The sequence below is a fragment of the Onychostruthus taczanowskii genome, unplaced genomic scaffold, assembly GCF_017590055.1.
Source record: "Onychostruthus taczanowskii isolate IOZ18803 unplaced genomic scaffold, ASM1759005v1 scaffold12, whole genome shotgun sequence".
NCBI lineage: Eukaryota > Metazoa > Chordata > Aves > Passeriformes > Passeridae > Onychostruthus > Onychostruthus taczanowskii.
This window is the reverse complement of record NW_024498351.1, coordinates 12,268,580-12,282,536: the sequence shown is the minus strand read 5'-3', so window position 1 is coordinate 12,282,536 and position 13,957 is coordinate 12,268,580. Positions and strand designations below refer to the sequence as shown.

At 34.0% G+C, this 13,957-nt stretch overlaps 1 protein-coding gene across 1 annotated transcript in view; it reads left to right on the top strand.

The window, feature by feature from the left end:
- The window catches only part of GPM6A (glycoprotein M6A), a 115,366-nt gene extending 102,409 nt beyond the window's left edge, over positions 1-12,957 (top strand). Inside the window, exons 4-7 of the mRNA XM_041427893.1 lie at positions 1,574-1,727; positions 3,217-3,293; positions 4,626-4,691; positions 10,693-12,957. Of these exons, the coding sequence (XP_041283827.1) occupies positions 1,574-1,727; positions 3,217-3,293; positions 4,626-4,691; positions 10,693-10,845 (450 nt within the window). The 3' untranslated portion in view covers positions 10,846-12,957. The remainder of the gene's footprint in view (positions 1-1,573; positions 1,728-3,216; positions 3,294-4,625; positions 4,692-10,692) is intronic.
- Positions 12,958-13,957: the final 1,000 nt, after the last annotated feature.

Sequence of the window (13,957 nt, the reverse complement as noted above, 5' to 3'; positions counted from 1 at the left end):
AGCATGGAGGTAAAGTATAAGTCTTGAAGCATGGAGAACTAACTCAAGAAAAGGATAGAAAGCTGATATCAAGAGTATTAAACAGCTTTTCAAACTACTTCTACAAGTTTCATTTACCTAGAGACAATCAGGAAAATTAATCTGAAATAAATTTTAAACTAGATTAATTAAACTACATTAAATCCCTATGTAAATACACTTCCTCAGAATTAAAATTACTTTTATTTAATAATATTTGGAAGTGAGTTAAAGTAAATCAAATTAAGGTCTCTTTAATAATGCTTGAGAACATCCATCCTATAACTTCAAAGCAATAAAGGTACCTTATTTAAAATTCAGCCTTTTGTTGTTTTGGATTGCTTTTCCTGATCAGATCAATGAGGATAAGCCACCCTGCTACAATTTTTAGTACCATTTACAACCTTTTAGATTCTGACCTTAATTGATTCTCATAACTAAAATCTGTACATATATTAGGCTTTTTCCTCTATTACCTGAATAGAGAGATCCTGCATTAAAAAAAATAAAAAAAACAAAATAAACTGAAAAAGAAAATATATCCCTTTTCCCCTTATTTACTCTTTAAGGTCTAATTTTTAGCAGATTTTTGATCACTTTATTTAGCTTTCAAAGATATTTCTTATTTCTTACTCTCAGAGCCAATATTTTTCTGAGGTAAGCAGCTAGAAAAATGTTAGTGTGATGAATTTTTTTTTTGTTTCCTGTAATGTGTTTAGATTCATCAGCATTTCTGAAGCCACCAAACACTATGGCTATTTGGATTCTATATTTAGAGACTAATTTCCCCATTTTACCATGTAGCCTCTTCATATCCTTTCCACAGCATAAAATGAAAAGATGGTTTGTTATTAATAAATGTGTTTCCCAGTGGTGTCAGGCCAGAAAAGGGGCAGCAAGGTAGCATGTTTACATATTTATTGGACATTTGCATACTTGTTTTCTGAATGATTAATTTGCTTGTAGATCCCAAATATGTATGAATGCAATAACAGAATGGCAAAAATATAGTCTCCTTGGTTCAATGCCAAATGGATTTGCCAGTGAGCTTTTGTGGCAGTCATAGATAAAGGCTCATTTTTATTAAGAGCCCAATTTTGAAAACAAGAGAAGAAAAGCCTACAGAATTTAATTTTAATTTTTTATTTCATGATTGATAGTGAAAGAAACAACCATAGGGCCTCTTGTCCTAACTATGGAGTAGTGTTGATGAGAGAGAGGGACAGATGTGTTTCACAGAGCCTGCAGCTGTCTGGACTTCAGGTGCGCTGCTTTGCATCCATCGTTGGCACAAGAGTGCGAGAAACATGGAGCTAGTTTGCACTTCTGGAAGCATAATTCTTATTCTTCAGAAACATCATAGTAGTGCTCTGGCATCATTTTGACCTGATCATTATTGGATTATCCTTCCAAAACCATAAATTAAATAAGGATAGAAGCAGACAAAGCCAATCATAAATGCATTTGTTACTTCTCTATCATTCCTTTTTTTCCAATGGTGAATCAGTTCAGTTCTGACTTACCACTGGTTTTGTTTTTCTTCTTTTTACTGCAGTTCATTATGCTGACATACATCTTTATGTTGGCCTGGCTTGGAGTTACAGCTTTCACTTCCCTGCCTGTTTACATGTACTTCAATCTGTGGACCATTTGCCGAAATGCCACCGTAGTGGACGGAGCTAATCTCTGCTTGGATCTTCGCCAGTATGGTACGTAAATCAAAAGCACTGAATGAAAAGTAACATTTCACAAAAGAAAGCATTCCACTACTTTACTTCCATGTATCTAAAATGAACTGTTCAGTGTTTCTGAGGCACTTGTTAAGTGTCTCTCCCTGCCCTTTTACCCACCAGTCTAGGCAGTGTAAAAAAGATGAACTGCATTGCCTGTTCTGACAAAAATTGAGTCAACCTTGTCCATCTTTCCAGAGTAATGAAAATCTGGCATGGGTCTTTGCCTTAGTCTTTTCAGAAATTGCTGGAACTTGTCTAAAATGCCTAATTAGTCATCAATCTGGAGAATGACTTTTAATCTTGGGGTAGGACACTGACTTGGAGATGTGATATCCTAGGGTATCAGCTGTCTCTGCAGAGGTGAATTGGGATACAACATTCATTGCTTTCAAAAACCTTGGTGGGGACCCGCAATACTGATAGTAACACTAAGAAAGTGGTGGAAAGAGAGATAGAGAGGGAATGGGGCTAAAGCCTGAATGCTGGAGGTTAGAATAATGTGGGGATAGGCACCAATGTGTGTTTTGAGAGGATGTGAAATTTGGGTAGAAAGGAATTTGTGATCTTAAAATGTTCTGTAAAGGAAGCAAGGTAGCAGATTCTACTTATTATTGCTGAAAAGAGAAACAATAAAGTATAAGTTTGTGTAATGCTTTTTTTATAACTTATGGAAGAAGCTTTACACCAGATCAGTATGTTTGAAACCAATATACAGCACAATTTCCCACATGAAGGTAGAGAAGGTTTGTGAACATTTTAAGTGTATAAACTGGCTGCAAATAATTTCTTTAACTGGTTCTTTAATTGTTGTGCTGATCAAAATAGGGAATAAAGATATTTTCAAAAATGGCAGAAAAATAGTTACCTACATGTTTCTCACTAGGCTTTTAATAAATAGAAAATGTGATTTGTGCTGGCTGAAATAGAATAGAATCCTAGAATGGTTTTAGTTGAAAGGCACCTTAAAGACAAATTCCGACCCCTTGCCATGGGGCAGGGAAATATTCCTCTAGATCAGGTTGCTTGGGATCCCATCCAACCTGTTCTTCAACACTTTCAGGGGTGGAATGTCCACCATTTCTCAGGGAAACATGTTCCAGTGCCTCAACACCCTCACAATAAGGAATTTCTTCCTTACATCTAACCTAAACTTATCCTCTTTCAGTTCAAGCCATTACCCCTTGCTCTGCTGCAGCATGCCCTTGCATAAAGTCCCTCTCCAGCTCTCTTGAGGGACCCTTTTAGTTACTGGAGGTCTGCTATAAGGTCTCCCCAAAACCTTCTCTTCTCCAGGCTGTGCAATCCCAACTGCCTCAGCTTGTCTTCACAAGCTGAGAGTTGCTCCAGACTCCTGGTTGTCAAAAAACCCCAGATATTGTTAAAATAAGTTCTTAGCTTTTCTCATATAAAGGAAGTTGATCTGTACCAGGAATTCCAAATAATGTGAATATTTATTCTTCTCCAGGTATTGTAACTATTGGAGAAGAAAAGAAGGTTTGCACCTCATCAGAAAGTTTCATCAAGATGTGTGACTCTAATGAGGTAAATAAATACCATAGCATTTTTGGCAAGTCGATAATATATGCTGTAGTAGGAAGTAGCTGATATTTGTATTCTTTCTGTTCACAGTCTAATTGTAACTATGGTGATGAATTAAATCACAGTGAAAAATACAGTCAAGCAAGTAGTTTTCCTAGTCTTTTACCAAATTTAGTCAGTGTAATTTCTCCAACCATTTGTTTTCTAAATATGCTTGTAGTTTGTTTGTTTGGTTTTTTGGTGTTTTTTTTTTTTTTTGGTTTTTTTTTATATCCAGTATCTTGTTCTTTGTTCCTGAGACATTTTAGCTAATGCCTCTACTGCACAATGAATAGGTCCATATAATGAATCACTGATTGAAGGCCTTATGACTACTGTTGTGACAGGAGAGTAAAGATTTCAAATGGATTTGGCTAAACCTTTCTGAGCATTAGGATAGTAGCTCTTAGTACATTTTTCTTTGTAGATTTTCCCTTGGGCAAATGCTACCTGTTTCAGCACAGCTGAGGATTCTGGTTTTGTTTTCAAATGATAAAGGATGAAGACAGGACAAACAAAATTACATCTGCCTAAAACAAAGAGAGGCTAAAATGTTGATCCCTCTGAAGCCAGAAGGATCAACATTTGCTAAATGTTTTACTTGGTCTTAATGTGGTTGAATCAATCTTAGAGGGAAGGTACACAGTCCTCCCTTATACCAAAACCATCTAAGAAAATGCAGGTCTTGAGGTGCAGTCGACTCTGTGGCTGCTGCATAAACCAGGTCACAGACATTAAAAGCAAACGTAATCACTTGGTTTGGGGTGAGGTGAGGATGGTGGTTGATTTCAATTATGTAAGTAACCTGGTTTATATTGTATCATTATGAACAAATTTGAGAGGCAAGTGTATCAATATATGAGGATGGAAAGCTACAGTTAATGAAGGGAAAATGGGGTTTCTTAGGCTGTCTCTGTCACTGGAGAAGCCACCACAAGCATAATTCTTGTAAGCTAGTATTGTAGTATAGTAGCATAAAAAAAACCCAAACAAAATGCTCAAAATGTGCTGGAGTGTTTATTTTAAATAATTAATTTTCTTAATATTTTATTATGTAAATGCTGTATATTTAAATAGAGTTATTCTTTTTCCCTGACATGAGCGTTGTAACAAAACAAGCACAAGCAGAATGACATGTATTGATATCAATCTCTTGGAAAAAATATTCCTATTCATTACTTTTGTGGAAGGGTGGCACCAGGAAGGTAATTATTTGTTCTGTGTTAGTTTGAATTTTTGTTCATCTTCTGTTTGCTGTACAACCATGAAAGTCCTTTTCTTTGCCTCCCTTTGCAGCTAAACATGACATTCCACTTGTTCATTGTGGCACTTGCTGGAGCTGGAGCAGCAGTCATTGCTATGGTAAGCTACCACATCACTCTACACCTCATCTGAATTGCTGATACCTTCTGGTTCTGATTTAGGATCAGCTGTTCAATTTCCATACTGTCACTCAAAGCTATTATTAAAATATAGTTCTGTAATTCAATATTCTCCCTTTTTTCTTTTCTTTTTTTTTTTTTTTTAATTGAAATATATCGATGGACTCCCTTTTAAGTAGAATATCATGATTACTTTTTTGAATTGGAAAAAACACCTTTAAGTGCATGCTAAGAACTTTTTACTCTTCTCTTGCTGTATTCAGGCAAGTGTCTGAATTCACATGTCTGTGTTGTAACCATAGTATTATACTTTTATGATCTCTGCCTTTCTGGATATTCATAGGCTTGCCACGCTGCTATTTCAGGAGCAGAATATTTTTGTCAGTTCTGTGAATATATATGAATGTACTGATTCTTCTGTCAGGACTAATTTTTCTGCTCCTTTATAATGAAGATTACTTGGAAGTTTGACATTTTGTCAATGAGAAGGTTCCACTGAGAAAAGTGTGTGAGCTAGTGCCCTGCTCTTCTGTCTTTTGTCTGCTGTATTTGCTTAAGCATAAAGATATTTTTAGACTCGCAATTCTCTACTGGTGTAAGTTTGCATTATGCATGCTGAAATGGGAAATGAAAAGTGACTGTTACTTGGTTCTGATGCATTCATAAATGTTAGTGGTGGTTATTCCTATATACTGCTTATACTAGTAATTTTTTATGGATCATAGGGTCATGAATTTTTTTTTTAATACTTATACTTGCATTTATAAAAAATTACATTCAGAAAACATTCTATGAAGTTAGTACTCCTCTTATATCAATGATTTTTTTATCAGCCATTTTTTTCATTATTACATAACCTCCTGAAAACAGCAAAAATAGCTAAATGAAAAATATATATTTTAGATGTAGTTTTTTGTTTCAAGGCCACAAATAATAAATGTAATAGTAGAATACAATTCATAATAATAATTTAATTGTTTTTTGAAACTGAAATTTTTCTGCTTATAGTTCCAAAAATGGTGACCATATAGCAATTTTGGTAATATATCATTAGTGTTATGAAACTAAATCTAAGAGATCATTAGTTTTCCACCGCATGATTATTTTGAAGTATATTAAGTAGATATCATAAAATGCTGTTTTGTTCAGAGGAAAATTCTGCATTTCAAACAAGTTTTGAATCCAAATAGCCACCAAAAGATATTCAATGAAAAATAACACATCTTCAGTGAAAGTAAGTTAAGTAACTACATTGTGCCACATAGTTTAAATACATAATACTTAGTTTAAATACATAATACTTTCAATGAAGTTTTTAAAAAGACCCTTCAAAGCTCAGTATATCAAAGATATAGCTGCATTACACTAGGCACAAATACCCTTTGAATTCACTTTGATGGTGCACATTTATTCACATATTTTTGAAGGATTACCCATTTTCAAGCGTGCTTTCTGTTGAATTCTATAATGCACAGAGCAGACATGATAACACTCTTCCAACAAAAATATAAATTAATGTTCTAAGTGCTAGTAAATTGCATACTGTCCCAGTGCTGGTAGATGTACGTTTCATTAAATGTTTGCAACAGTTTTTTTCAAGTTTCTAACTATGCTCTTTGTTTTTAACATACCATTCTAATCTGTTAGGTACCTAAAGACTAGCACATTCCACTCTTTGAAAGTGTAATTTCTAAAACCAGTATACCAGACCACATCTGTAGGCTAAGACGTGCTTCACACTTGACATAGTACCCCAAACACAAGGGAAATGAGGGAAAATTCAGAATTTTGTGATTGGACATGTAGACATTAAGAGGTTCTCCTTTAAGGAAAGCTTACTTTCCCAAGGCAAAAGTAATTTAAGGGAGGAAAAGTTAATTTGGGGTCCTAATTTTCTCATCCAGGAAGAAGATCTCTTTTCTCCAGATCTTACACTCAAATTAGTAGACAGAGGTAATGCATCAGCAGTGAGAAACAGTGTGCAGAAGTCATTTCAGTCATTGGAGAGCCAGTGCACTTCACTACGTGGGCTGCTTCAAGAGTAATCACAAATATGAAATGATGACATTTGTCTTTGTGAATATCCAGAACATGTTTCTGAAATTCAACAGGAAAATTAGATTAAAATACCATCCTTTTACAAAAGAAAAAGCTTATTAATATAATGCACTCTTAAAACATTTCTTGCAAACAATTACTTTAAACCAGAATAGTCCATCTGACTAAGGTGAAAAGTATATTGTATTTATGGCCAGCCAGTAACAGTGGTACAACATCAGTGCTAAATGACACAATTGGTAAAATCTGCTTTCTGAAATGACATTTTAAGTTATGACATGAATATCCTCCACTATATACTCACTTCCAAATTTGTAAGCATTTGCAAGTGCCAGACTATTTAATTTCTGAAGATTTCTTAAACTCTCTAATGTCAATATGATTCTATAAAATTCACAAAAGAATCAGCTTATTCATAAATGCTAAGTCCATCTGTCCCCAGGATACTTTTCATAAAACTGTATATTAAAAAGATATTTTTAAAAAGTAGTCATTTATTGCAAAACCACCAAAAAAAAAACTTGTTAAAACTTGCAAAACCATTTGTGATCAAAAATCACAATTTCCTCATATCTCTTGGTCTCAGATTTGCTTATGAATATTAGAATTTTTTCCCAAATCACTAGATACCTTTTTAGTCTGCAAAGCAGAATGTTGGGTTTGGGTTTCAAATGGAGAATTGTCCTACATATTAGGACTAATATATATATAAAACCTCATCTATTTTACAGTATATACTAGGGAAAATTTCATTTTGCAACAAAGAACACTGTCAAAGAGTTTGTTTTGAAAATTTGTCATTCTTATGTCAATGCAAGATGAGGGAAAAAGAACCAAAAGCAAAACCTGATAGAATTTTTTATGTTGTAAATGCTTATTGAGGGTCTTTGTCATGGAAAAACGTAGCCAGGCTTTTGAATCATATTTAATTTGTACCATATATGATTCTGAGCAGTACTATTGTTTCTTATGTCTGAATGGATAACAAATGCATGTGGAATAGATCATTACAATAATACATATTAATTTTACTTTTGTCAGTGTTGTGTTAGATAGAGACAGAAGACATGAAGTTGTTTAAATGTAAGTTCTAGCATTCAAGAGTTGATTTTAAAGGCAGTATACATTTCACCTCAGATGTTTCCCCAAAAATACTGTAGAAAAACTTAATAATGAGATGCAAAATTTCCTTTCTCAAAAGTTACCATATGAGCCGGTGACTCTTTTGCCTTAACTTCCACAGAAATTATGTCCTGTAAGATGGAGATGAAATCAGGTGTCCTGAAATAGGAGCAAGGGAAATGTAAAGTGGTCTATTCTTCTCCCCAGTATGATTGTGGTCTTTTGCTGGATGTGAGATGCATGTAAAAGGAGGAATTGAAGTTATTTAAACTTGAGTCCTGGGGAAGTAGGGACACATCCTGCATGGAAAAATAAAACAAAAAAACCCCCCCAAATAGCAAACTCCACAATTTCTAAACACTGAAGCATACTTTCTCACCTTATGAAGAAATCTAAGCAGGAATAGGTAGGGAAAGACCCTGCACTGCCTTGCATATGTCTGTAATTAAAACCTCCTGAGTCAGACTGTGGAAGCTGCCTGGCTTCAATTTAAATAAGCTTTGAAGAGGGCTCCACTGGCTTCAGGCTATTCAGGTCATGGAATTGTGAAATGAAATTAGACAACCACTTAGAAATGACCTCCTTAGTGTGGCAATGTTATCTAGGAACTTGGTGTTAAAATAAAAAACAATGGTGGTGGCACTGTTCAATGGATATGTCATTATAAACATGGACATATATTTGAGATTATAGTAGTTAAAGTAGATGTTTCCTGGCAAGTCTTCCTACTTACATTGAATATGGACTCCAAGAGTTTTCAACAGTTAGTACAGTAGTTTGATTCACTAACTTCATAAGGAAGGGATGGTCAAAGAACGGGTATGTAATGAAGGTCAGACTGTTACCAATATGCCTTCAAAGTAGTCTCTTTTTTAACAAAGAAAAATGCTGAGTGAAATTGCAAGACATTCAGTTTAAATTTTTCTTTTACTGGGTCATTACCAAATATTTTGTGAAAAAGTGCCTACATCATTCAATTTTCATCACAGATTCTTCAGTTGCAAGGATTTCTGGCAAATATGTTTTAAAAGGTCATGAAGATGTGAGTGCACTGCTCAGATAGCCCCCACTTTCAGGATTCTCATGTCTGCAATCTGTTTGAGCTTCAGACTGTGTTTTTAACTGAAATTTCAGACTCAATGAACCAGTATTCTTATTTTCATTGGGTGCAAATTGCAATTCAGATGAAAAAATTTTTAGGATTACCAGCCTCTTTATTTTGACTTTTCTCAATAGTTTTACTGTGGAGAATTTAAGGCATTTCATTCAGTACAATGGGGATCAAGGATTAGGGTCTCCCATTTGATCTAGAAATGTCTGATCCAGAAAGCACCCATGGTGAAAGCTTTTGGAAGACCTGAGTTAGGATAGAAGGTGTTTTTCCTGTGTACTAAATTATGACTAAAGAGCATTCCAAAGTGACACACAACATGCTGCCATCTCCAGCATCTGTATTTATGGATCGCTTTCCCAGTGTTGTTCTCTAGATATCAAGAAGATCCTAAAGATCTGTAGAAGTACTACTCTCTAGATTTTTTTCTTAGAGGACACATTCTCTGAAAAATTTCTTTTTATTTTATGTTTCCTCAAGTCAGATAGTATTCCTCAAACAAGGGTTAATTGGAAACTTGACATAAAACATAAGGATAAAAAAGGTAGCAAAAATATCTGGGTTTTTTTAAGGGCTTCAGCATGATTTCCTTGATCTTAATTACCCAGATTAAGAAATGTACTTCTGCCTCTACTAACCAGTAACAATTGCCAACAAACACTTGTGAAAAAAATGTCGAAATATTCCAAAAGAAAAAAAAACCCCAAAAACATATTAGAATGGATCTGTTCATTTAATATGAATCTAAGATACTCATGTCTACAACAGTACAACATGAACAGGAGAATTTGCATAATCTCAAGGGTTTTTTTTATTATTTATTGTATTATTATTCCATTTTCCATTAACTGAATCCCAGTATAATTTCTTGATTTCTTAGAGAGAGGTGAAATATTTTAAATCTCACAAAATTGTCTGTTGCTTCTGAGGAAGTAGATTAACATAAAGAGAAGCTCTCATCAGAAAGTGTCTGAAATCCTGATAGGGAAGGAGTAAATGTCCGAAGAGTCCCAGCATAAACTGGTTGAATATCCTAGTGGAACCTTTTTATTTTCTGACTGAATACAGAGGAAACAGAGCATCCAATTTTTTTTCAACTATATTTTGTCACATTTTGCCTAACTGAACTTATTGACAGTTATTGACAATTTTTCCCCAGATTGGTAAGTTAAATATAAAACTAGAATTGTAGTTGAAAGAAGTCATGGATAAATGGAAAGAAAATGCTAACTTTAACAAAAATAAAGAAGCAAAACTTTCCTTAATTGTATTAGATATGCAGTCATAAGATGTATCTATGGTATACTTCGATCTTAAGAACTACTTTAACAAAAGCTTCTTCAGTGGTGAAAATGTGCAATAAATACATAACCAGAAGGCATTTTTACATGTACCTTTGCAAACTAGCTGAAAAATAACACAGGGATTATTCGGAATTTGGATTTTTCAGGTTTTAGGGGTTTTTTTCTTATATCTATTGCTACCAACTACTAGTTATAGTGACAGTAACAGCTGTGAGATGAGTAATCTGAAGGTTAATGAAGCCTGAATTTGCCATCATGGTTCTACACTACTTCTTGACACAAGAATGCCTAGCTCCTGCTGATGAGAACCCACAGCCTCCCATTTTACACGTGCTCTATTCTGACTACCTCTATTGTTTCTTAACGCTGTGTTACCTCTCTTACAGGTTCATTATCTCATGGTCTTGTCTGCCAACTGGGCCTATGTGAAAGATGCTTGCAGAATGCAAAAATATGAGGATATTAAATCAAAGGAGGAACAAGAGCTGCATGATATTCATTCTACTCGCTCTAAAGAGCGGCTCAATGCTTATACATAAAAGAAACCTTGTCTTACTTCCTAACATGTGAATGCTTTGTTGTTTAACTAAAGGCCATCCTACCATTTTAAAACCAATTGAAAGTGCTTCTCACAAAAGATAGTTTGGGTGACTTACATATCACCTACATACAATTCTTGGTTGTCTAGCACTTGGTTTCTTAATTAGTTCTTACTTTGTGTGACCATTCTATACCACAAAGCTCCCAAATAGCCTTTCCTGAATCCCTTTAGGCTAATTAGTACTGATAGGTCAAGGATACTAAACTATTGTCAAATACAACTATGTGTTTGATTTTTTTAATCACTTTGTATGTGTTATGCATAACACCTTTTGCATTGTTTCTTATATGTTTTTGGAAAAAAAGTAGCTTTTTATACTTTTTAGTTTTGAGTTCAGTAACTACTTTAACTACAGGTATACTTCAAAGGGACCATTGTACATGATGTACAATATATAAAGAAAACATTCTGATGACTTTCCTTTATATATGGAAAATCTGCCAGAGGGACCCTGATCAACTTGCATGAAGGTCCTAAGAACGTTTTAAACAATCAAAGGTGCAATTTCTAAATTTGTAATAGTGGGTAAAAAAATTTAAAAAAAAAGCGAAAAAAGAAAAAAATGAAAAAAAAAAGAAAAAAGTGCTTCTTATCTTTGTTAACATTGTATTATTGATGTTTTTAAAGAATATTCTCTTGTTTCAAGTTCCATGGGTGATAATTCCTGTTTGTATTGTGAGCATGCAGTCCGTGGTGCTAACAATGCATGGCCACTTGCCTTTTGAAGGAATTCAATACCACGGCTACCTGTTAACGAGTTATGGTATATAGACAACTGTTAATTAAGTGATATAGTTATTCATAGTTTTCTACAGAATAATCTCTCTTTAATTCAATGATGGTTATGCTAAATTGGAGCTGTCCATGTGATGATGTAAGAAATTACTGCTTAGCTACATTTATGAAAGTAATATATCAAAAATGCAGTGACCATAGGAGTCAGATGTCTTTTTACCTGCTTTAAAAATTTAAATGGATTGCACCTGTCTGAACTGTAAAAGATATATTAAAGGAGACTTCCATAAATGTTATAGCTTGGCTTCTAGCTTTCCTACACATTATGGTTTACCTGTATTACGTTGAAGTAAGGTGAAAGACCACTATAGAGCTTATTATTTCAAAGTGTAGTAATATATTTGAACCTTTATTTTGATATGAAAATGTTATCAGAATGATAGGTCATCTTAATTTGAAAGAATTACCTGTATCAAAAACAGAACAAAAAACCCTATTTAAGAAAAGTCAGTATTATTGGACCAAATTTGGTGGTATTTTTTTTTTATTTTGCCTATTTCTAATGCTACAAGAATGCTGTAAAGTGTCTTTTAAAGTGATGTAGCCTGACAAGACATTTTTGTCAGTGTTAAAAATCTTAGGTAGTTTTGTGCACTTATTGGACCATTGTGAATTCTCTCTCAGTGTAAGTGCATTTCTAATAAAACTTCTTGAGTAAAACTCTTCTTTGTACTATTACTAGTCATGCATCATCAGTAATTTTTAACAATTCTTGTAGTAAGTAGAAGGTAATACTATAGTTACTTGTGGCATGATAATGCATTAAGTAGTATTAGTTGGTTGAGTTCTTTTTATTTTTCTTTTCTTTTGCTTGTTTTGTTTTTTTTTGGGTTTTTTTTTTTGGTTTTTTTTTGTGTTTTTGATTTGGGGTTTTGGTTTTGATTTGGATTTTTTTTTTTACACTTAAGCTGTCCTACGGGGTCAACAGTTTTCTGATAATGTGCAGTACCGGTATTACAGTTCTGCAAAAAGTATTAGGAACCTCTTTTTTGGATTCTATATTGTAGTGTTTCAGTTTTGTGTCTTAAAATGTTTGTGCTGATTTTTAAAACTATGTCTTTTAAACTCATGTAATGATGTTAATGCTTTTGGCTCTTCTCTGGTATTAGAGTTTGTATTTTCACAAAGAATGCTTTGTAGCAGGCATTACAATTAATCTGTTTTGTACATAAATGTGCCAACAGCTTGATGGTGGCGTTTTTGAAATGTAGAACAAAGTGCTTGCAAAATGTAATAAACACACTTGTGTACTTTGTGTTCTTGTTAATTCTTTGTGTAGTTTTTCTTTGCCTATACTGGACAGGTCACTGTAACTAGAAATGGAAGAAGCTTGTTTCTCCTACAGACCTTGCACAGATTGCTTTAAATATGTCTCCTAATCAGCATTTAGTGTCAGAAATTATATATCTTAAGACTAAGAGAGTAAAATATTTTCTAAGAGCAGAGTTTCATAGTCTAGGAAGTGCCAGGTAGCAGGAGCTATACTTGCTGTATTTTTAAGATATCAGTCAAAAGAAAAATGGGGAAAGATTCCCATTACTAAATTGTCGTTTGGAACAGCTCAGCAGCAACTGATCTGAAAGCAGTTTGAATATTGCTGAGGATACTAATTTCTGGATGGTAGAGTAAATAATACTTTGAAATTTCAATAACAATATTACATTACTTACATGCATGTAAAGTAATTTAAATGGTTAAGAGAGATCTATAGCTGTGCCAACTAACCTGATACCACTAAGGAAAACTATTTAAAATACAGTTCCACAATGTGTTTGCTTCTCAGTTAACTAGCTGTTATGGAGCTTTTTGTGTGCTCTCGAAGAGAACTTGTGTCATAATGGCAGAAGCAGCACAAGCCAAGGGAGTAGAGGAGCTTCCCACAGCATAGCACATCAGTCACAAGTGATTCACTTCAAAATCTGAGTATACTTGGTTTATTCCAGAGACTTCTCTGTTTGTTGACAGGGTAAACTGATTTTTCCTGAGGTAGGCTGCATGGATCTTAACTTCTATAAACTCTTCTGTGCTCAATCTAAACTTGTGTCTATTGTGCTTATAAGAAACAAGAAAAAAACATTATATATTAATCTCTTTGGTGCAGGTGTTTGCTGGAGAAAGGGCTGCAGTTAAATGAAAATTTTCAGTTTAAGAGGATTCCAGCCCTAGACACTCAATTTTGCATGTTCATCACAGCTTACTATTTATTAGTAGTATAAATACTACAAATAACGTTACAAAACAGATTCAAAAAATTG